The sequence below is a fragment of the Ctenopharyngodon idella genome, chromosome 22 (genome assembly GCF_019924925.1).
Source record: "Ctenopharyngodon idella isolate HZGC_01 chromosome 22, HZGC01, whole genome shotgun sequence".
In the NCBI taxonomy this organism is placed as follows: Eukaryota; Metazoa; Chordata; class Actinopteri; order Cypriniformes; family Xenocyprididae; genus Ctenopharyngodon; species Ctenopharyngodon idella.
The window spans coordinates 2,272,240-2,297,500 of record NC_067241.1 but is presented as its reverse complement, the minus strand read 5'-3'; the positions used below and the strand labels follow the sequence as shown (position 1 = coordinate 2,297,500).

General features: G+C 38.6%; 1 protein-coding gene across 1 annotated transcript in view; it reads left to right on the top strand.

The window, feature by feature from the left end:
• LOC127504439 (ankyrin repeat and SAM domain-containing protein 1A) overlaps positions 1-24,774 on the top strand; it is an 81,163-nt gene extending 56,389 nt beyond the window's left edge. Inside the window, exons 5-15 of the mRNA XM_051878992.1 lie at positions 1,075-1,371; positions 3,955-4,030; positions 4,115-4,216; positions 4,302-4,388; positions 5,865-6,037; positions 6,754-6,810; positions 8,887-9,007; positions 13,144-13,187; positions 14,340-14,439; positions 23,603-24,087; positions 24,641-24,774. Coding sequence (XP_051734952.1) covers positions 1,075-1,371; positions 3,955-4,030; positions 4,115-4,216; positions 4,302-4,388; positions 5,865-6,037; positions 6,754-6,810; positions 8,887-9,007; positions 13,144-13,187; positions 14,340-14,439; positions 23,603-24,087; positions 24,641-24,652 — 1,554 coding nt within the window. The 3' untranslated portion in view covers positions 24,653-24,774. The remainder of the gene's footprint in view (positions 1-1,074; positions 1,372-3,954; positions 4,031-4,114; positions 4,217-4,301; positions 4,389-5,864; positions 6,038-6,753; positions 6,811-8,886; positions 9,008-13,143; positions 13,188-14,339; positions 14,440-23,602; positions 24,088-24,640) is intronic.
• The last annotated feature ends 487 nt before the right edge of the window (positions 24,775-25,261 follow it).

The following is a 25,261-nucleotide window of genomic DNA, read 5'->3' as shown; positions in this document are numbered from 1 at the left end:
TTTTTATTTTTTAAGAAGCCATATTTTTTTGAACCCTTTGTCATAGATGTATTCTAATAATTTAAAATGATAGGAAACATCCTGAAATTACTTGAAATACTTTCATTGTACTTCTGCCTCATTCTCCCTAATCTAGAGGACCACATAAGTAAAAAATGGCTCATCTTACCCCACTCTTCCCTACTCATTATATTAAAATGTTACAATGTCATTATATTAAAATATACAGTATTAAAATGTTTCTTCAAGCATGATAAAGCTGAGAGATGGTTACAACTGCATAGCCCATCCTAAGATAACCTTCATATTGGGAGATATTTGCACGTATTAGTGAGCCGCTTTCAAAATGTTGGGTATTGAAATTGCGTTAGAATGCGCGCTTGCATTTTTCTTTCACTTTCGCGATCGCACGTACTCTGTGAATAGGTAGCGGCAGTGCTGAGCACGCATTCTGTAAGATCAGACAATTGTCAGACACTTAGGCTCTGTTGTGCAACGAATCCTCCAGCATGGTCTTGTCAGTCATCTCGTCACGTGATCAGTGAACTCTGATTCTTGCTGCACTACGTACGACTCTGCCGCTTGTGTTGGATGAGCTGGATGGGATTGAAGTGACCATTATCCAACTGAATCAAATGTTTTTTATTTCTATAAGATGTGTGTGAGATGTGTTGTCTGCATGCGGTCAAGCTTGCATGTCCTCCTCTGCTCTGTCTGTCTTTCTCCATAAAATCATTGGTTAAATAAGGGTGTAAGACTGTTGTGTAATTTACATAAATTCATTCAGATGTTTGGCTGCTGTGTTTTGTCTAAAAAGTTATGAATCTACCACAATTCTACTTTGTTTTGAATGATCTTGTTTTTGAACCTAAAAGCTGGCTTTATTAGCTCCTTAAAGCTATGTCAAAGAGTCACATAGCTTTACCACCTACTGGAGTCTTCAGCAAAGGCTACGACTTCCTGGATTTCATTGTTGAAATTTGCCGCTTGTAAATTATTTCCCAAGCACTGAAGTAATCAGCCCTATCTGTCTATCAACATCTCCTTCCCCTCTCTTCATCCTATTCTCCGCAGAACAACGACAACGAGACGCCGTTGCACTGTGCGGCTCAGTACGGACACACGCAGGTGGTGCAGCTGCTGCTGGAGGAGTTAACCGACCCCACCATGCGCAACAACAAGTTTGAGACACCGCTCGACCTGGCGGCGCTCTACGGCAGGCTGGAGGTTGTCAAACTTCTGCTCAGCGCTCATCCCAACCTGCTCAGCTCCAACACCAAGAAACACACCCCTCTCCACCTGGCCTCCCGCAACGGACACCTGCCCGTGGTGGAGGTTCTGCTGGCCGCCGGCGTGGATATCAACTACCAGGTGAGGACGTCTATTCCGAATATCACGTTCTGACCTAAGCAGGAATGGCATGATAAAGCAACAAGCATTGAAGAGTTAGTTTAGCCAAAAATGAAAATTCTGTCACTCACATTCATGTCATCCCAAACCCGTAAGACTTTACTCTTAAGACTTTACCGTAAGACTCTGATGCTTCAAAACATTTATAAAGACATTGTAAAATAAATCCGAGCAGTTTAATCCAAGTCTTCTGAAGAGACATGGTCAATTTAATTTGGGCTTTTATTCACATATATACAGGGCCTAAAACTAACTTTTTTCCACACCTGCCAATGGTCGCTGACTTGCCGGTGATCACAGACAGCAGAAGGATTATTAGGATGTTGTCACTTTAAGAGTGAAATGAACTGAAGACATAACCGACTATGTTTAGGATGCTCTCCGAGGTGTTTTTTGACATAATTATGTGTGAATTTGTCGGTTCAAGCACAGGAAGGCATGAAAGAGAGCTCAACTTAGTATTTGCGTGCTGTCTGAGACGCGGGTTTCAGGGCACGCTTTGGATGTTTCGAATGTTGAACTTCCCACATTGCGTGTGAGTATCAAATTTCCTTTTGCGTGTTCTGGAGCTTGAATATTTACAGTGGAAAGGCTAAAACTTTAGTGATGATGCAGCACTGACCGTCAACTGTCCTGAGCGTCGTTCATGTTCATGTTCTCACAACATTGCATTGTGAAAATTCATAAAAATGTTACAGGTCATCTGCCGATTGACAGTTTCATATACTCGCCAACACTGATTTTTACTCGCATTTGCTGCTTGGCCCTGTATATAAACATTGACCACATCACATATGGTAAATGGAAGCGCAACCGTACTTGCTCGATACTTCTGCATTATCTCATATTATACCTCATTTCATATTTTTTTCCAGATTATCTTAAAAATAAACTACCCTCAAAAGTTTAGGGTCAATAAGATTTTTTTAAAATGTTTATGCTTATGCTCACCATGGCTGCATTTATTTGATCAAAATAACAGTAAAAATGTAATTTATTCCTGTGATCAAAGCTGAATTTTCAGCATCATTGCTCCAGTCTTCAGTGTCACATGATCCTTCAGAAATCATTCTAATAGAGTACCTCAGGGATGACGTGTTTTTGTAGGCCAGCCCGGAAGTTAGCGGCGCACGGGTTCCCTCGATCGAAAGCCAATGCATTTTTCCCATAGACTTTTGGAAAATCGCACAAAATAAGCTGTGTTTAACAAAGGGTTATGACACTTACACGTTTTGTCTATCAAGATAATCTTTACAAGTTAACACAACATTTATACATTTTGAAGATTAAATAAAGTCGTCAGATATAAAAAGCTAGCAGTAGGCTATAAACGGACTACAGCACACCATGGTCGTGGATCAACGTCACCACCACCAAGCTTCCTCAGACTTTATTTAGAAAACAACTTTATTTAAAAACATGCTCGCTGATTATGATCTGTGCTGTGTATGAATACTTATCCACTTTTTCATGAGAAATGCTGTCCAAATGTCCTGTTTGTCATGATGACGTCTAAAGTCCCCACCAAAGGAAGTGGTCCCTTTTAGCAATTTGTTAGCAACCGCCGTTTTTAAGACACAATAAAGGTTTAAAAAATCACAAGCGGGTTATAACTGGTGTGTTTTGTCATAGATCAAAACGTGAAAATATTTAGAGGCTTTGTTAACCACAGACCTTATTTCAGGCGATTTAGCAAAAACCTATTCAAAAAACCCATTGACTTCGGGGCGATGGAACCGGAAGTCCTAAAATGCTAACTCGCTTCCGGGTTTTGCCTACAAAAAAAACACGTCATCCCTGAGGTACTCTATATGCTGATTTGAAAACAGTTCTACAATATTTTTGTGATTTTTATTTTTTTTATTTTTTTATTTTTCAGGATACTTTGATGAATAGAAAGTTCAAAAGAACAGCAATTATTTGGTATAGAAATCTTTTGTAACAATATAAAAGTCTTTACTGTCATTTTTGATCAATTTAATGCATCCCTGTTGAATAAAAGTATTAATTTCCTTAAAAAAAAATAGTGACCCTGTTCTTTTGAATGGCAGCGTATGTCAAATTATAGAAGTCATTTAATGAAAATGCTGTTTCATGTTGACTTGAAAGAGTCCAAGCGTATATCAGTGCAGGTGTGTGTTGGCTGGGCTTTCAACAGTCATGACAGGTGGTTTTATCTCACCGTTCTCACTCAGTTTCTCAGTGTGATCTGAGGTAACTGCTCTTTAGCACCTTGCCAGAACACACCTTTCCCTACCTGAGAAACCTGCTCACATGCTTAACAGTAACAACCTGCCATCTGTCTCTCACTCAGTGTGTCCTCAGAGCACATTGACACAGTCTGGTTTATCTGATAACATGCTGAGAAAGCCGGTGCAGTGTGAAAATGAGTTTGTCTGGTCTATGTGTGGTCTCCACTGGGTTCTGATATGCCACATCGGACTCGGTTATATTGCCGTCAACTGACCTGAAACACATACAAGAACTTTCAACCTTCACAACTTTGTGTTGTTTAAGTGTCTTAAACATTGTGTTTGTTAACAGACAGAGAAAGGCAGTGCCCTTCATGAAGCAGCTCTATTCGGAAAGACAGAAGTAGTACAAAAACTACTCAACGCAGGTAAAAATCAACACAAATTCACAAATTACCAGTCCTTTGACTACCGGATTTGTAACCAGGATGATCTGTGTGAATGTTCCTCAGGTATTGATGTAAATATCGTGGACAGTAAGAATCTAACAGCGCTGGACACTGTTAGAGACATGCCCTCTCAAAAGAGCCGACAGATCGCCGCCCTCATACAAGGTACGTCTGAAGCAAATATCACACACATCACTGAGTCGTTTTCTCCTCTGGTCATCATTTTCACGCTTGTCTTGTCTCTCTGTAGCTCATATGAGCGGCCGTCCATCAGACACGAGCCTCCCTCCTCCACCAGTGCCTCCACCTCAAGAGAGCCTGAGTCCCAAGAGAAAAGGTCATAGAACCACTCGAAAATATCATGTGCTTCAAGGTTTTTTGGGTGAAACATTTGTACACTTTCATTTAGGCCCTGTTTACACCTGGTATTAAGATGCGTTTTGGACGATTGGATCACAAGTGGGCGATGCTAAATACAGGTGTTAACAGGGTCTAAAACGTTTTGAGCTAGTCCACTTTCGAGCTCATCCAGAGATAGTTGAAAACGCATTCGAGCAGATTGCTTTCGTAGCGTAAACTCTCATGTGTTCGAATGTTCAAAGAGCCACTAAAGAGCGCCTACTGACCTAACGTGTAAACATTATGGGACGCGCTTTAGCCAGAGCTTGAAGACCCAAGTTTGGTTTGAAGATGAAAAACATACCAAGCACAATGTTCTCTCTTCATTCCTGATTTCTAACACACACCCACAACATTCGGTTTGGTCTTGCGGCTGTCAGAGCAGAAACGAAAACTGATGCTCTGTGTTTTTCCGTCATCTCTGATCACGTTCATATGTAAATTGTGTGAGCTTATTTTGACCATTAGATCGAAAGATCTGAATGATCCCATACATTTACCAACCCATACATTTGTCTTTAAATTTCTCGTTTTAGACTTCTAATTCGTGACCGGTGATTTGTTTTGCTCTCTCCCCGGCGCTTCCGCGTTTGTCAATACGTAATGCGTCAGGTCAGAGGTTACTCTTCCATCGCAAAACGATGCATACGCCCGCCTGCCGGAAGCTAGTTATTATAGTTATAAAGTTTTAAATATGGATTTTTTTTTTTTTGCTTTGCTTGAGAAAGCATTTATTAACCCCCTGGAGCTGTGTGGAGTACTTTTACGATGGATCGCTGCACTTTTTTTTTGCTTTAAAATCATGCTTCCCATTCACTGCCATTATAAAGCTTGGAAGAGCCAGGATATTTTTCAATATATCTCTGATTGTGTTCTTCTGAAAGAAGATCATACACACTTGTGGCTTGTGGGTGAGGAAATCATGGGATAATTTTCATTTTTGGGTGAACTAACCCTTTGATACCAGGTGGAAACAGGGCCTTTATTTTGGTGTTAATTTTTCGCATAGTTTCTATTTCGAGGGCATGAACAGTCTAAGACATCCCAGCTAGTCGTCTAGTGATTTATGACAGGGCGTGAACGCACCAATACTATTTGAAATGTTTTATCGGTGCATATTGTGTTCTTATTTATTTATTTATTTATTAATTTTATTATACCCTTATTCCATTCTGAACATAGACTTGTTTTATATTTTGCTTTGTACATTTCCTTATATTTGGTCATTTGTATCATCTGGGTATGAGATTAAAATGAATACCATGTTGGAGGCGCCGCAGGTTGAGTCCTGCCAGTGACATATCCTGATTCCTCTCTCTCCCCCCCTTCCAAATACAAACGATGCTGGTGCTCATGGTATCCTTATGTCAGATGTTCTACAGATGTTGTAATGCATATATTTGTGTTTTCACAGGAGAAATGGAGCAGCAGGTCAGTGAGCTCATATCCTGTTTGTCTCCGACCCCTGTGGAAGAGAGTCCGTATGAAGCGCTGTTTGAGGCCTCCTCGTGTCACTCACTCGACAGCCTGGCCAGCGGAAAATCATCGGACAGAGACTCTGGACGGCCAGACAGTGAAGCCGGGAAGGTTAGTATATGATATACGAATATTTCTGTCTTCAAAATCTTTGTTGGTTGAAACAAACCAATTAAACACACAGGGTACAAATATTTCATTTTCATACTGTATATTTAAAATAGTGCTCTCAATTTTATATGTAAGAAATATGCTTGCAAATGAGGAAATGTAATTATATTTATAAAATAATAGTTTTGACTTTAGAATCTGATTGGATGAGCCTCGTCCCAAAGTCTTTGTTAAATACTAATAAATGAAAATGCATTCTATATTAATGAAAAGATAATACATTTCTTGGCAACCTTAAACATCCAGTTAATGAATTATATTACTTGGCAGAAGAATTATGGTTATTAATAAATTAATATTTAATTATGCATTTAATTATTTATTGAACTTTAGTATATTTTATCAAATTGTATTTGCCTTTTTATAAAAGCAACAAATGACATGATGATGCAATGTGATACAGTTCAAACAGTTTTACTGGTCAGTTGCTTTAGTATTCTTGCTTTAGTATGCTTTAGTATTCTTTTCAATGACTATTTTCAGTAGCCTAAAGATTTGGTGTAGTACATTTTCCTCCACTAGATGGAGACTTTGAATTACAGGTCCATCATGGTGTTCTCTTTGAACTTAAATTTCTTCCAGTCTTTCTTAAAAAAAAAAAAAGACTAAGAAGTTTCAACCTGTTTGGTTTTAAATGAGTTGAATGCTTCTTACAGAAAGAGCGATATCCTTCACAGAATCAGCCTGCACAGGAAGAGGAGCTCCGCTCTGAGGTAAAGTTCCATTATTAGGTTCACATTTCAAATTAAATCTAATAAAGTCTGGAATCCTTAATAAATACCTCTGGAAGAACAGCCCAGTGTTTCCATGTGGCAGATTTGATTGACCCTGGTGTTTCTAATATCTGCCGCCTCCATCGTTCAATAGTATATATTTGAATTTTTTTCTCTACTAACTTTTACTTGTCACAAGATTTCTTCAGTTGTGAACAAGGAATGTTCACCTCTCTGTTTACCTTCATCTATTATTCGTTTTATTTTCCCATATAAAAAAAAAAAAAGTGCTGTGGAGTTATCATTGTGGTAATACCACGGTATTTTGCTATTTAGTGAATGATTACTGTGACTCACAATGCATTCCTGTAGAGTTTGATATTAGTAATACACAGGACACACAAACATTGAATTATTTTCCGGTATTGTAATGAAATATGTTTATTTATAATCAACATTTCTCTTGTTCACATGCGATTGTCGCAATTTGCCTTCTAGTGACAGACGCACAAAACTTTCAAATTGGTCGTGAAGCAGCCATTTCCTGTGCTTATTCACCATGGTAAAATTAATTAATAGAGTGCAACAGTGCCTGCCCCCTTTTTCAGCGGCACTGGTTCCGGAAGTTTTTTTTTTTTCATTCATTTTTCCCATAGGGATTTTAAAATAGTCTTTGTTTATAAGAATTATAAGCCATGAACCAAGCTATGAGGTGAATCACAACATGACAAACTTTGATTTGAAGCAAAAAGTTTTTGAAAATTGAACAAAAAGACAAAGTTACAAGAACTACAATCCCATGAAGCAATGCTTCATGGGATTGAATTAAAAACGATAAATATTACGTGAGAAATATTAAGCTACTCATACAAATGTTGATAATATGTATAAAAAACAATATATTTTAAGTTTATTGCAAAATATCATTTGCAGTGTTTCATGGTAGTGGGTGGAGCTAAAGAGCTCTTTTGGAAAAAGCATGTTGCTTTTTTCGACTCTCTGATTGGTGTACTTTTCTGTACAGCATCATGGGTAATGTAGTTTTCCACCAGGAATCCCACTGTTAAACATGATTAGTTTTAAAAATAAGCTGAAAGAATGTGGGCTGACTTCTTCAGCAGAAGCAAATACAATGTATTAACAACCTCATAGCTCACAGTAAAAGTGTCTTCAAAGATTTATAAGTTATCATTCAAAATTACTTTCCTTATGGAGAAAATGAATGGGGTTTTACTTATGAAACCCAACTGTTGCACTCTAAAATGAATGTATGAATATGTCCACAAAAAAACAATTTGCCACAAACTGAAAGAAAAACGTAGTGTTTTGCTATATAGTGAATAATTGCCATGATATTTACCTGATATACCCAGGTGCTATAACATGTTCAAAAATGGAATCTTTTTTGTTAGTGTACCTTATTATCTATATTTAATTTCTGCAGCAGTGCACAGGGTGTAGAGCAGAACAATGAACATTGCGGCGGAGAGGCTGTTGAATCTGTCTTTCCACTCGCTGACTGCTGTTTTCGCACGCCTACCCAAATCAAACAGCATCCTCATGAATATTAATGCTGTGGATCTCTGCAACACACAGCAAACCTTCTGTCTGAAAGACTCAGGAGCCCATGACCAATACTAACACACTCCAGCTCTGTCTCTATGCGCTATAGACTATAGCAGGATACAGAGATTCAAAACTTCACTCAGTTTTTTGAAACACTCTGAACTGAAGTAGTAGGCCAGACTTTCCAAAGCTTGTTTTGATACATCCATGCAGTGTCAGCAAAATGATCACTCACTGGACTGTGTCATATAAATGTCAGCCATTCAGACTTGACTCTGTTGCTCATTGTTATTAGAAAGGTCATCATTTTCAAAGTGCTGCTGCTCATAAAGCGATACGGACTGTGAAATAAGCGATTTCTTTTTATGTCAGTGTTTTCTGCATGAACTGAGTCTCTCTCTCTCTCTCTCTCTCTCTCTCTCTCTCTCTCTCTCTCTCTCTCTCTCTCTCTCTCTCTCTCTCTCTCTCCTCTCTCTTTCTCTCTCTCTCTCTTTCTCTCTTTCTCTGCAGGCAGTTCACACCAACAGCAGTGTGAATGAATGCATCAAGCCCCTGGAAGAGGAAGACCACACATATGAACTGTTAGTCACAGCGCAGACCAAAATCCCCAACAACACACAAAACAAGACAGGTACGGACACTCTTGCATATTTCACGAATTCTTGAGATAAGGGACAAAACATATTTTAGATGTTAGTTTTTATTATTTAGTAAGAAAATGGATAGAAATGGATCTTGGCCATGACCATGTTAGAGAACAGGTTTTTATGAAAATGTTTTTTTTTTTTTTTTAAAGTAACATTTGTTCACTTCATAACTTTATTTGTGTCTTCTCTGTCAGATGCACTAAAGAACACTGTTTAATTTTATCCATCCAACAACATTGTATACTTCAATTATGTAATAACGGTGCTAGTAAAGGAGCTAAGTGATAAAATACATGTTTTCACACTATTATGAATAATCCAGCTCCTAAATTCCTTAATTCTCTATCCTCTTTTTAATATTAAACATATATAACCAATGTTCTTAGGTAAATAAGATATAATATCATTTTGTTCAGTTGATGTTTTACAAACCTGATTCAAAAAAAGTTGGGACACTGTACAAATTGTGAATAAAAAAGGAATGCAATGATGTGGAAGTTTCAAATTTCAATATTTTATTCAGAATACAACATAGATGACATATCAAATGTTTAAACTGAGAAAATGTATCATTTTATGGGAAAAATAAGTTGATTTTAAGTTTCATGGCATCAACACATCTCAAAAAAGTTGGGACAAGGCCATGTTTACCACTTTGTGGCATCTCCTCTTCTTTTTATAACAGTCTGCAAACGTCTGGGGACTGAGGAGACAGGTTGCTCAAGTTTAGGAATAGGAATGTTGTCCCATTCTTGTCTAATACAGGCTTCTAGTTGCTCAACTGTCTTAGGTCTTCTTTGTCGCATCTTCCTCTTTATGATGCGCCAAATGTTTTCTGTGGGTGAAAGATCTGGACTGCAGGCTGGCCATTTCAGTACCCGGATCCTTCTTCTACGCAGCCATGATGTTGTAATTGCGTCCCAGTTTTCCAAAAAGAACTTCAAATTTTGATTCGTCTGACCACAGAACAGTTTTCCACTTTGCCACAGTCCATTTTAAATGAGCCTTGGCCCAGAGAAAACGCCTGCGCTTCTGGATCATGTTTAGATATGGCTTCTTTTTTGACCTATAGAGTTTTAGCCGGCAACGGCGAATGGCACGGTGGATTGTGTTCACCGACAATGTTTTCTGGAAGTATTCCTGAGCCCATGTTGTGATTTCCATTACAGTAGCATTTCTGTATGTGATGCAGTGCCATCTAAGGGCCCGAAGATCACGGGCATCCAGTATGGTTTTCCGGCCTTGACCCTTACGCACAGAGATTGTTCCAGATTCTCTGAATCTTTGGATGATATTATGCACTGTAGATGATGATAACTTCAAACTCTTTGCAATTTTTCTCTGAGAAACTCCTTTCTGATATTGCTCCACTATTCTTCGCTGCAGCATTGGGGGAATTGGTGATCCTCTGCCCATCTTGACTTCTGAGAGACACTGCCACTCTGAGAGGCTCTTTTTATACCCAATCATGTTGCCAATTGACCTAATAAGTTGCAATTGGTCCTCCAGCTGTTCCTAATATGTACATTTAACTTTTCCGGCCTCTTATTGCTACCTGTCCCTACTTTTTTGGAATGTGTGGCTCTCATGAAATCCAAAATGAGCCAATATTTGGCATGACATTTCAAAATGTCTCACTTTCTACATTTGATATGTTATCTATATTCTGTTGTGAATAAAATATAAGTTTATGAGATTTGTAAATTATTGCATTCCTTTTTTATTCATAATTTGTACAGTGTCCCAACTTTTTTGGAACCGGGTTTGTAATATTTTAACACAAATTTAAAAAAGAAGAAAATATTTCTTTCAAAATTAACAGAAACCTTTGTCTGACAGTGTTAATGCTGATGGCTTTTAGCAGTACAGTATGTCTCATTCTGGGTCTCCAGTAGCTCACAAAGTATAAGAAGCTTATGTTAGGTTATTTTATTATGTTTATTAGCAACAGAAATGTTCTCAATTCTATGTGAATTGAAAGGATCTGTAGCTTTAAACTGCATCAATTATGTACATTTTATTTGTTACACGAATTACACTATGCGTCGATGAATTAATCTAATTAATCACAAATGAATCGCACATCAAATTTGGCTGAGAAATTACCCCCAAAAGATCGTTTAAAGTCATTATTGTGTTAAATGAAGAAAAAAAAAGCATTAAATAGACATTACAAAAAATAGATTTAGAAAAAAAATATTTTATTTGATTCAACATATAATTATATTACACACAAACTTTTAGGCTTCAGTGACCATGAGGGTGAGTAAATGTTGACAACATCTTTATTTTTGGGTGAACTACACCTTTTAATTGGTTTTTATTAATATGAAAATATGAAATTATTTTTTAATTAAATGACACTCTAAATAAGAAAATAAAACTGCCAGTGTTTTTTTGCTAGTTTCAGCCCGATGCAGTTATCCTTTTCACGTCCAGCACCCACGTTGTTTAAATAGCCCATGGTCTGGTCTGAAAACGAGGTGTGTGCAGGCGCATTGTTAGTGCGTTGCTATTTTGAGGCAACTGAAAACGACTGCTCCATTGACCAACAAAAACCTGGTCTAAAGTCAATGGCACAGGATTTTTTATTTTTTTATTTTTTATTTAAAGGGCGTTAGTAATATGCAGCTATAGCCGGGTGCACAACGCGCATACAATCTGCTTGTTACACACAGGGACGTGCAGCAGCACACAAACATGCCAAATATTAAACACAAAATGATGCAATGTAAAAGATTATTATTGTGTACATAAAGATATAAATGCCTACATCCCATAATGAATAGTCATTGCATGTATCAGAATTACCTATTTGCAGTAATGATGAATGAAATTGGCTAATTATTTGACCAATCGTGGCAATACACACATGTATTTAAATTGACTCATCCGCCTTGTAAATAGGGAATCCGCCATGGTGCAAGCGCAACTGGCTTTTAAAAGGAATGGGAGATGAGACTCTGATTGGTTTATTGCACGTTACGCCCAAAACACACCCATTACTCATTAAGAGACTAGATACTACCCTTTTGGACCTTTTGCCTGGTGCGCCGACAATTTTGTCTGTAATTAACCTAGCAAAATGGATTCAGACATGCCCTAAGTGCACCTGTTCCACGCGCTTAGATTGTTAAAATAGGGCCCATTGAGTTATTCATTCATTTGATTCGTTCAAACAGCTGATTCATTCAGGAATGAAGTAAATGGCTCTCTTTATGAATGGGCCACTGAATCATTGGGTCACCTGATCGATTTGGTCAAACCGCGGATTCATTCAGAAACGAAACACCGCTGTGCAGTTCTGCTCTGGCTTTATAGATAATGAGCAAAAACAGACAATATTGTGTCTAAATTATATCACAATATTAACTTTTTAATTATTGAACTATTGTATAAAATATCACATTTGCACTCGTGCTATTTGGGACAAAAACAGCACTCGCGGGATATTGCTCTAGATTCTATAGGCTCCATCATGCAGTGAGTTGTTGCCTTGCATCATGTTCGTCACCAATCAACTGTATGAAATGTAAGGTGAACTATGAAGGTCTGGGGTGGGTGGGTTAAATGTGTTATTTTTTCCCGTAACTAATTAAGTTAACACTTTAAATCGACAGTCTATATATATATATATATGTTTAGTACAGTAAATTTGCTTTACAGTAAACTTAAACTTTTATTATTATTATTTATTTTTTTTTTTTTTTTTTTTATAAAGTGGTTTCACTCTTTTTCTCCGTAAAAATCTGCTGAGCATCTCCTTTAAAAAAAGACCAATCTGTATTCGAAAGTATTCATGAATTACAGCCATTTAAGTTCAGTGCATTTTCACATCTGTGTTCAAAAATGTTAAGGCCAAATAGAAATATTAAAAAAAGGAATAAAAATGACAAATGCGCATAACAAAATTACTAAAACTTAAACTCGAATTAAAATGAAAACTGAAAATAAGCTACTAATGCTAAAACAACACCGTTCCTAAAGCATAGCGAATGTCTTAAAAGTGAAGTAAATCAATATATCCCAAATTTACAAGATGTGGCCTTATTTTGCTGTCTTTTGTTGTATTTTATTGTTGTAGCTTTCTATTAACATAACTTGATATTTTTATTTCCAGATGTGAATATCTCAGCCAAGTCTTCCAACAGTGTCCTACCTCAGGTGAGAATATTTATTATTAGGCTTGAACTCTGTACCAAAACCTCACTGCCTACTTCCTACATAGGCAACATCCCAACTGCTATTACATCTTATAAGTGAGTGATTTAAAACACTTCAGGCATTAACACATAATGCTTCTCACAAGAGTCTCGACTCACAATGCATTCCAGTAGAGTTTAATGTTAGCATGTCGCTAAGCTAATAGCTTGATACACTAAAACATAAAACTATACAGTAGGGTGACCATATGTGCCATTTTCCCAGGACGCGTCCTGTCCAGGATTTCTAAGTTGCATAAAATGTCCCACTTTTGGTTTTGTTTTCATATTTGCGGAAGGTAATGACTGAAAAATAATTTGACCAATAGCGTGCATTATACATAATCGACCAATCGTGGCTTGCGAGAAGGCTGGATCTACAGAGAATGGTCAAAGCGTCGCAAATACGACAACATTTTAATGCATTGAATGAAGACTGTTAATAAGAACAGTGGCTTGCACAGACCTCCGTGTAGAAATCACGTTCCTAAATCGCATTCCGGGGGCACATCGATATGACCACTTTCACGATTAAAGAGGCAAGGGCTCAAGCCATTTTAGGCAATCCTGGACAGGACGCGTAATGGGAAAATGGCACATATGGTCACCTTACTATACAGCACACACAAATATTTGGTGAAATAATACCATTTTAGTTTGATTTTAGTATTGAATGAAATATGCTTATTTATAATCAACATTTCTCTTGTTCGCCATCTTGTATTTCTTGAATTTCCTCCTTTGTAAAAGATACTGTACATGCTGTGCGGCCTTAGAATCTGGCTAAAACAAAGTATATTAGGAGGCAGCATAATTGAGTTCTAGTTTGGAACAGGCTTCAGGTCAGGAGTTACCCATGATGCCTTAAAATGCTGCCTGCATAGAAAGCTCTAAGTTTTTGGAACAGAGCTTTGTTGTTCTTTTACTTTTTTCATCACTTTTTTTGCATCCCCACATCTGTCACGCTGTCCGAACACTGTCTAGTGTGAAGTAGACTGTTAATTATCTGTATGCAGCATCTGTTTTTTTTTGTGTGTGTGTGTGTACATGTGATTGCACATCTGATAAATGCTAGACGTTCCTTAATTTGTGAATGTCGGTGTTATTGTTGCAGCGAAAGACCACCGCACACATTGACCTACGACCTCCAGGGTCCAACACAAACACACTGCAGCCGCCTGCACCTCCTTTTAGCACAGGCCAGACGTCTGGAGGTAAGTGTGTGCATATGTGAATGCTCACTTCCTAATGACACTGTAAGACTAAGAGCTGGTCTTTACAATGTTGTTGCCATGTTTGAATAACAATATAACAGGTTAAGTGACAACTACGATTTAGCAACCAAATATGTATGAAACAAATTAAGACTACATGTTCTTTATTTTTTTAAATGCTTTCCTTCTGTCTGAGATTTGTACTTTGGGGCTGTATTTAAAGAAAATATAATTTTTTATATTATTCACTCACCCTTATGTCATTCCTACAGAGCCCCTAAAGGGACATGGTGATGAAGAAAAAATGAAATATTTTGCATTGTTTTACAAAACTTTTGAGTTCTCCTTAGAAAGTTTGCATTCACTCGAACTGATTTTAAACAATAATTTGTACGTTCCAATCTCGTATGCTGTATTTTTTATTTATTTATTTTTTTTACTGTGGAACACAAAAGCGGAAATTTTGAAGAATGTTCATGCTGTACCTTTCCATAGAAGGGGAAAGTAGTGACGTCATCAAGCTCCAACTTAAAAATTGCCATAAAAGTTTAGCCTAAATTTTCATTTTTGGGTTAACTATTCCAAAATATCTCCAATTGTCAACAGTTTTGGAACAAGAATATTGGCAGGATGGTAACACAAAAGTGGACATATTTGTTATGTCCTTGTGCATTTGTCCAATGCATTAGACCCTCTCTGATCCTCCTAAAGTCGTCGCTCAGAAATCCTTGCCTAACTTAAAACAATGTTTACTCAGTGTAACACGACTCTAGTTAGCATTATTGGCCCAGAGTCTAAGATAAATGCCATTACAGCTTAGTTCACTCTAAAGGTGAAACTTACAGTAAGAGCAGATATATAAAGCCATTATATTGTGACATGGTATAAAGTTCTTGTTTTAATATGGTTGCATTTTCATAAGACTGGTATGTGTGATAAATGTCAGTGGAAGTTCTATTAAAGCCTCACAATCTCCTCATGTTTCAAAACAAACAGCAGAACGTCTCTCCTTGTCTCCTTGCCCTTCCTGTCTCTCGCCAAGCTTCATAGACCTCAGCTGCCACCTCCACAGCCGTACTGCGCTCAGCACCTGTCAATTACGCTGCAGGAAATCAGTCTGTAGACACACACTAGAACACAACCAAATAACAGGGCGTAAGCTTGTCATATTTCTCATGTCTGGGTCTCACAGCGGGAGTGATGCGTTGATGTATTGACGACTTGAAGGAGGTTCTGACCTTACTCCTTTGGAGATGAAAGCTTCATCCTAAGTGCTAAATCATGTTGTGTGTTTTAGACGTCCCTTCCCTCTTTTAATAAACGCTTCTTGCTGTTGGCACACACCTCGAAAGCTCTTAGCACTTAGCTGAGGAGATGCAACAGCTGACGATGAACTCAGCCCTGTTACACTAGAACATTCTAAGGGGTGACATTACTTCAGCTCATCAGATGTCAGCACTGCTCAAGTGTGCGTGGCTGTGTTCGAAATAGAAAAACTAGCATACAGCTTGCTCAGTGCAACTCTGTATACACTCTGTATAGCCTTCTAAAAAAAAAAAAAAAATAATAACAAATGAAATAGTGAGCATAGTTAATGTGCTATATTGTTGTCACATGACTTCATCAAGGTATCATAGGTGTGCTTAAACCTGCCAAAGCTGGTTTAGGCAGGCCTAGCTGGTTTAGCCAGTCGTCCTACTAGTCTTCAAGCCCCTCTAAACCCAGGCATGTTTAAGATTGTTTTACAACAGGAAAATTATGATAAATGATATAGATATACTTGTTTCATTCAATACCAATTATGATAAAAAAAAAATAATAAAAAAAAAAGTTCTATAAAAACTGCTTGAACCAGCCAAATCTGATCTTCATTGGTTTAAGATGATCTTCCAGGGCAGTCTGACCAAGATAGGAGAACAACAAAGGCCAGTAAGTCAGCTTAGGCTGGTTCAATTTTGTTATCATTAAAATAGCTTATATTATCTTAAATATCTGTGCTATTCATTTTTAAATATGTTAAGATACATTCGTACTACCAGCGACTTCATCACTGCATGTCGCCAGTGGCTGGCGGTGAGGTTGCTAGTGGGCATTCCCACTACTGGTTGCTTAGTAAGGTTTGTGAATGACATTCACGGATGTTACTCCATGTTGTAGACAATAAATCAGTTTTCTTGCTGCTACGAGCAAACATTTTGGAAGGAAAAGTCAAAAAAACAAATGGAATCAGTACATAAAATACTTAATATTAAAGATGAACGAGAAACAGTGAGTGCTCTTTTCCATAGCAGCTATTTATATGCAGCAAAAGGGCAAATGCCAGTCTATCTGTGCTCACAAAACGGATCACATGCGTTCCATTCACTTCACTCCTATTGGTTGTCAGTCCCAAAAGTCACTCTTCATTTGCATAAAGTTAAACATTATATCTCAAAGTCATGGAGTGAACAAATCCAGCATTTTGCAAACAAACTCAATCTGCTTTGCAAAGGGAAAACTCGACTCACAAACAAACAGAAAGCAATGTGCAAATACAAAGGCCTGTTTGAGCGAGAACGCAGAGGAGTAACAAATGTATTGTGTTTTACAAATATAAATAAATATTTCACAAATAAATACAAACCATCTCATACAGTTTATATGCTAGTGCAACATGACCATATGTTAAAAACAAAAACAAATAAGCCAGCCCAAGAAAGACTGTTGCAAGCAACCATATTAACAGCTGAATTCAGCACCACAGATGCGCACAGCAGCAAAACACACACACTGAACTTTACTTTTCTCTAAGCAACCATCTAAAAGAGAAAACCGTTGCACAAATTTCAAATCGACAACAGCGATACCTAAGCCTTACCTAAGCAGAAAATCTTTTTTCTAGACTTCGCAAAATCGTTAATGCTGCCTTCACGTGCTATCGGAATTATCGTAAATACATGCTTCCTAGGTAAAAAATTGCACATGAACATTTACATATATGTGTAATCATTTGAAGCGTATTGTATGTTTCATACACAGTGAAAATTGCCTGCATTTGACTGAAATTACAGAATCGTCAGCCACCAGACTACCTAGATAGCACTATGAATGTTTATATGGTTGTCAGTGCATGGGACACTACAAAGGCCTATAATTTTGGTTTTAATAAGATTTTCCCAAAAAATAGGCAAGAATAAACCTAGTGTCCTCCAGTGGCATGCACAGACCTCCATGAGGGCAGGGGCGAAATCGCGTTCCGGGGGAGGAGAAATGGGAACGCTGGGGGGCACCGTGATGCGACCGCAAAGGGCACTTTCACTTTCGCAATCAAAGGGGCAGGGGCTCAAACCCAATCTCCCCAATCGCAATTCTATATATGCATATATCTTATATTCTCTCTGTATAAATTGTATCATTAACTGTTCATTTTGTATCCGTATCTTTCCAGCTAAATAATATATATACAAACTCACTTTTTTTTTTTTTTTAGAAGTCAGTCCTACCACAGTCAGTCATTATCTTAATCACTTAGTGCCCCCCTATTGGCTGGTGCCCCAGGGAACTCACCCAATCCCGTCTATGGATAATCCGGCCCTGCTCGTGTCACCGGAAATCACCAGCTTTCCATTAAAATGAATGGAATCATGTCGCTTTGTCACTGCGTGTCGCTTGTAGTGTGAACGGGGCTTTACAGTATGGCATTGTTGGCAACATGCTAACTTGAAACTCTGTTGAATTGTCTAAGTGTTAGCCTTGTGTGATTCACATGGGACCGCTTTTTGTGTGGTGTGTATTTAAAGGGTTTCAGATCAGTTTCATTTCAGTTAGTATGCTGTGTACATGTGTTGCTAGGTGAAATTTTGTGAAACTTTTCCAGTCATTTCAATAGGAATCCATACTTTGTGCAATTTCCTGTGAGGGCGAAAAATTTCTCAACACTCATAAAGTTTGTCATGCGACCAACACAAAGCTGCTTGGTTTAAAAGTGACTTCTGTGTGAGCAGTGCTTCATATTTTTGCTCGTGAAGTTTCACAGAATTTGCGTTAATGTGACCGCACCTTCAAATGTTATGTAGACAGCAGATTGCGAGGCAGAGAAACAGAGCTATGTTGTTCTTTGGCTTGGAACATGTCCACAATGCTTTTATTTCATTGAACATTGGATGATTTAGCCAGTGTATGCATGTAGTTACTGGAAACGGACATGTTGTTTGAGTAAACATGGAGAAATGCTGTCAATGTGTAGTGTTAACGCTAAAGCCTTGGGTTTGGATGGAGAACAGCACTGACTTCATCTTCTCCAGAGGGTCTTATTGATTTAATATGACGTCACATGTTGGGCTTCGGCTCATAAATGCAAACACTGATTGAAGGCCTGATCTCTGTGTGTGTGTGTGTGTGTGTTTGGGTGTGTTACATGAGAAAGTGATTGGACTCATGGTTCTGGCCTAGTATATCTGTATGTCCCTCCAGCACACATGTCAGTCCCTCACAAAGTGGGCGGTTTATTCAGTCACAGTTCCTTGGATAGCTTAAAATATTAAGCTCTCAGGAGAGAGTTGCTATGTTGTAGTTTATCGTAAACCAAACATTAAATCTGAGATGATTTAACTTTAACAGAAACTCACATTGCCACTTAGAAACCCAAAAAGCCCTAATACTCAACTGGTTTCAAGATTCAAGATCCAAATTTTACACTGGATATCAAAGGGTGACCCAAAAAAATATAGTCTTGGTCATATTTTCTTTCACTTTGCTTAGTTTTGCGCACAAATTTTGAGGATGTGAGAACATCATAGAACTTGTTCATATCAGTTCTGCCTAATTTATTGGCTTCTACCACATGACAGATTAATTTGTGTTTGATTATTCTGTCTTTGTTATCAACAACATAAGATATGTGGAACAATTCCTACTTTTTTGGCACAAAATATGTATGATTATATGGATAGTTGCATTGTATTAACATTTTATAATTAACACGTGCCTTATCAACTGCACTAAAGCTGGCATTAGCATAAACTGTCATTCTACGGTCAGTTTTACCTTATGAGGGTACTTTGAGAGTTGGGCAAAATGTTTAAAATTTCAATAATTTCCCATTCCGTTTGACAGGAGCTGTATTTGTATAACTGAAAATAGTGCATTCCAAAGATGTCCACACTATGAAATGACTTGCCTTGAACAGGAATTTTGGTTTAACTGTCGACATGTTTATACAGTATCTAGTGTAATTGGAGGCCAGCTAGTAAGAGCTGTGCAGGTAAACCTCAGTCCCCTGGCTTTAAGAGGCACACTAGCGGTTGACACTAGAGCAAGGGTAGCCAACCCAATTGGCTGTTGTTTTTTTCAAGTAATCCTGAGTACCTTAATTATGTGGTTCAGAACTGTCTGATTATGGTTGGAGTTAAATTCTACAGGATGGTAGCCCTCCAGAAGCAGGGTTGTTTACTCCTTCACTAGAGGCTGTGCTCTTTAGAGTCCTTGTTAGACCATCTGCCTTCCATGCTGGGTGACCCTGGTTCGAATCCCACTCGGAGCAGTGTGAGTAGGACCGGTTACAAAGGTGCCATGACTGGGATGGAAATAAGGTTTAGGGGTGTTGTGTAACATAGACCAACTAGTAAGAGCTGTACAAGTAAACCTCATTTCCCTGCCTGCAAGAGGCACACTAGCAGTTGACACTAGAGCAGGGGTAGCCAATCCAGTTGGCTGTTGTTTTTAAGTAATCCTGAGTACCTTAAATAGGTGCTTTAGAACTGTCTGTTTATGGTTGGAATTGAACTCTGCAGGATGGTAGCACTCCAGGAGCTGGGTTGTTTACTCCTTCACTAGAGGCTGTGCTCTTTAGAGTAGTTGTTTGACCGTCTGCCTCCCATGTTGGTTGACCCTGTTTCGAATCCCGCTTGGTGTGAGTAGGACTAGTTAAATTGGTGCCGTGACCTGGGTGGAAATAAGGTTTAAGGGCTTTGCGTAACATAGGCAAGCTAGTAAGAGCTGTGTAATTAAACCTCATTTCCCTGCTCACAAGCGGTGCACTTGCGACTGACACTAGTGTGCCTGCTTCCCATGCCATTTAATGCTGGTTTGAATCCCACTTGGAGTGGTAAGACTGGTTACACTGGTGTCACCCCCTTGAGGTTTGTTACTGCCGCAGTATTGCGGGATTCATGTTCAATTGTACAATGTGACCAAGTGCTTGCAGTATATTTGTGTACTTGCATACAGAATGTTTCTGACCTTAGGCTCTGACATGGCTGACTTTGTTTTCTCGTCACCAAACACCACATGCAACACCAGGATATCTCTCTGGTATGGTGGCTGTTTGCCCAGCCGCCTGGGTCATATCTGGAACCTGGGGTTGGATTTATCTCATGGTCTGTTTGTGTGTGTGTGTTTGCAGTGTTCTGTTTAGGCCAGAAACGTAATCTGTACAATAGTATAAACACATTTGTGAATGTTGGCCAACAAATTGCAATTGCACATTGCCATACTTACATTTTGTTGTGGGGGTGACAGAGTTTCCCTGAAATGTCTGTCTAGCTGCATCTAAAATGGCATACAGTCTTGAGTAGCTACTATATTTGATGAAGAACTTTGCGACCTTTAAAAAAAAAAATTATATAGGATGTGTGTAGTATGAATGAAATCTGTACGTACTACATCCGCCATGTTGTCATTGATTTGTGACTCATGCTGCATCCCGATTCGCCTACTTGTACTATGCCCTAAAATTATGTTTGTTTGTTTTTTTTTTGTTTTTTTTGTTGTTGTTTTTTTTAAGAAGAAAAAGTAAACACTTTTGAGTGTGTAGCAAAAGAGCAGACACGCTTTGGAACATACTATCTCATCATTAAATAGCGGCTTTTAACGGATGCTCTGTCGCATAGTTACATGCATCCTATCACTGTAAATTGGCCTGTCAGTCATCTTGTCACAGTTAAAATCCTTCACATTTTTATTTAATTTAATTTCCTACAGTATTGGAGAGAAAAGAAGTAGCATGTTGATCTGCCAGCCATGGGTCTTTCATGTGGAGAACTCTCCTTGTGTGTTTGCATAATGATGCATTTAAAAGTTAATGGCCTAAAGGATCTTTATAAAAGTCCACATTGTTGTTGCAGATGAAATATAGCACGGATAACGTTAAATAATTTGTTTTTTTTAGGTTAAGTGTTGATTATTAGCAAAGTCCCTTTCAAGGAAAGTCTCTTCACTCGGCGGCCATACGCCTCAGGGCAGCTATTTTGGGTATCCAAGACCAAGTCATATCTATTTGAATGAGGGAAACCTGAAATCTCAAACTGCTTGCTGAACTCACAATTATATAACATATTTCAAATAAGCAACAAAATCTGACATGAACTGTGCCATAAATGTTGTTTCTTATGCTCAAATAGCATTAAAAAAAGCTTAATTTTTAGGCAAGACCAGCCGGCAAGACCGCATGTGTGGTCCTAAGCGCGAATCTAAGATTACTATGGGGACTGGAGCTTCTGATGGCAGCTGCAGACACATTGACTTTATCAACCAGCGATTGGCTCTTTTACTTAGACGGTGGGACGTATTCCGCCATACTGCACGTTGCAGTTTCTCCCATTTATAAATAATAGGAGTGAACCGTCTTTCTATTTTCTATAGCCTTTGTTATTGGTCACGTTTATCTAAACCTCTCTTCTGAACCATCGGTCATGCACACATGCTATGTTTGTAGATTTTTAAACACTTTTTATTTGTGTTTGTAGTTCTGAACCAAAATCCTTCTCCCAAGCGCATTGGGATTTGGGCAATATTAGCCGTTATAGTGTGCACGGATCCACACTTCGAAAATTTACTGGAAATAGTAGATCATCCAGGGACTTTTGGCATACTCCTTTCAACATACTAGGCGCGTAGCCTTTCAAAGTGGAACACACTTATTGTAATCTCACATACTATTTAGGATGGATAGTATGCACATTGGGACACAGGGTTAGAGAATCAGTTGCATCGCTTCAGTGCCATTCACAACTCCTCTCCTTTGGCCTCATGGGATAGTAAATTGTCCATCGTATGCACCGTATCGTATGCATCGTACACTTCAAAATCTTGGCTCGAGTAGTAGGTCATCCGAGTACTCTTACCCTACTATTTATATATGAATTCAGACATACTACTAATTTAACGTACTGTTTTCCCTTGCTATATAGTAGGGAAGTACTGTAGGCAAGATTCAACTCTTCTGTATAAACTTTTTCTCCAGCATAACAGTAGTTGAACTAATAGAGAAAACTGACCATGGAAGAAGACAATTTTCACTAACGTATGCTATAGTGCTCCATGTGGTGATGCTGAGAATGCAACTCTCTCTGTCTCTCGCTTGAAATCAAGCTAGCAAAGAAGTGTTCATGTACTTGCCTATAGTATGTTTCAGGCCAAAGAGAGAGAGAAAGAGAGTGCAAGAAGAGATCTGTAAGTGTGCTACTCTGGGAGAAGGATTTTTCATAATCATAAAGCAGGGATTTAATTTTTAAGAACCCAATGCAGAACGGTGTGGCAAAGTGGTGGTTGTGAGAAAGAGCGAGTGTGTTTCTTTCACAGTCATCTCTGTGGTATCCTGTTTCAAGCTTGCCACTCATAATGAAGGGAATCCTTAGTGAGGCATAACTTTTCTGGAAGCAAGCCTTATAAAGCTGTCTGCTTGTTAGCAGTACGAGAGAGAGAGAGAGAGAGAGAGAGAGAGAGAGAGAGAGACAAGGAATAGAACAAGCAAGTCACAAACCGATCTCTATGGAGAAATGTCAGCTGCTTATAGACTGCCCAGGAATTCTATAACTCGGACACTTTGGAATTGGTGAGCCCAACTTTTCTTTCTTTCTTTCTTTCTTTCTTTCTTTCTTTCTTTCTTTTTCTTTTTCTTTTTCTTTTTCTGCATTTCTTTCTGCTTTTCTGCATTTCTTTCTGCATTTCTTTCTTTCTGCATTTCTTTCTTTCTGCATTTCGTTCTGCCTTTCTGCATTTCTTTCTGCCCTTCTGCATTTCTTTCTGCATTTCTTTCTCCCTTTTTCCAGTCAGAAAACAGTAACAGATCTGTTTCAGGGACTAGACAGTAGTAGAGTGGGTGGTTTCATGTTATCTGGACTAGATATTGCTCCACAATCTGTCTGTAACTCTCTCACTCTCTCTCTCCTCCGTTCTCTGACAGAGAGCTCTACAAGCGCTGCCGTTCCTGAGCAGTTCACTGGTCTGCTTCACGGTTCCTCGCCGGTGGTCGACTGTCGGGAGGAAGCATTCAGACTGCCGTCCTCTGGAGTGAAGTCCGGTGAGGCTTCCAACACTTCGACATCTGCGAGCTCAGCCCCCCTTCCCCATCCCAAATCGGCAGTCACCATGGAAACCATTCTTCAGGACACTGACCCCAAGGCTATCTATGCCACAGTCCACAAAGAGCCACGAGATTCGCCAAAACGCAACTCACCGGCCCGCGATCCTCCGTTGATGAGAAGGATGCCTCCACCGGGAGATCTCAAGCTAGCACGTAGCCTTTCAAAGTCCGACTCTGATCTGCTGGTGTCCCCACCCGGTGAGGAAGAGACGGGGTTGGGTGGGCGAAGTGAGTCGGTGTCCAACTGCAGCACTGCCAAGAGAAGGCTTGAAAAATCACCTTCGTTCACTTCAGAATGGGACGAGGTAAGAGCTCACCCAAGTGGCCTGGATGTACTGTCTTTCTTGCATGCTATAAGACACAAAAAATGGAAATAAATCATAATTTTAGACACCAACATTTTGGCAGGAAATGCCATTGATTGCCATTTTCAAGCTAACCCTAGTTTTGGAAAAGAGTTTGATTGAAGTCAGTATTGTGTTTGAGGAATTTTTAGGTTTATACAGCTATTATGAAAATAATATTAAACATTTTAAAAGTAGTTTCAGTCTGGAATATGAAATATTATGCAATATTCTAGTATTGTACAACATTTTATTAGTTTTAGCGTAAATGGTATGTCAGTGAGACCAGCTAGAGGAAGTCTTTATTTTAATTGCAAATGTTTAAAACAGATGTAATTCACAGTATCTGCTATTAATGGCACAGATAATTGTTAGTCGCTGGAGTTCATTGGGAATATGTATGAGATGCAGGGAATGAATGGTCAATGGTGACCTTTTCAGTCTATCATTTCTCTTTGCTCAATGACCTAAAGGGAAATGTAAATGGGTTCATACAAGCCATCCTCTCTTCCAGTGTAATATCTGATGCTGTCTTGACAGTTTTTGTGGAATTTGAAGCTGGATTCTTTCCATGGAACACAGAATTGTACATTTCTGGGGGTGTTAAAGGAATGCTCTGGCTTCAGTACACCTCATCTTTGTTATTTAAGTTTTTTCCAGTTTTTCCAGGTAAGTTTCACACACTGTCCAAGCATGGATACTTCCAAGAAAGGAGGTGTTGTAAATTCCTTGTTTACATGGAGCTGATATTTTGCCAGACCGTTGTCTTGAATCAGCAGAAGAACATAAACTTGTCTCCTTCCTGTGGTCTGCATATGTTCACAATGTCAGACGATGAAAAATGGCCAACAGCAGTCTAAACAAAAGACATCTGCTACATTTGTACCTGATAGTAGGTGCATGACAAGCCTCGTCCACTTAGAACAGTAGACCCACTGCAAAAATGACGGTTTGATTAACAACACACTTTTTTTTTTTCCATTAATGTAAGTGTTTTATGAGTTTTACATTTCTACTTAAACCAGCTGGACGCTGACATTGTTCACTTTTTAATTGTACGTTTTTAACCTTAGCTGCAATTTTCACTGTTGATTGAGCTTAACTTGGCACGAACCATTCCTTTTAAAGTTGCATA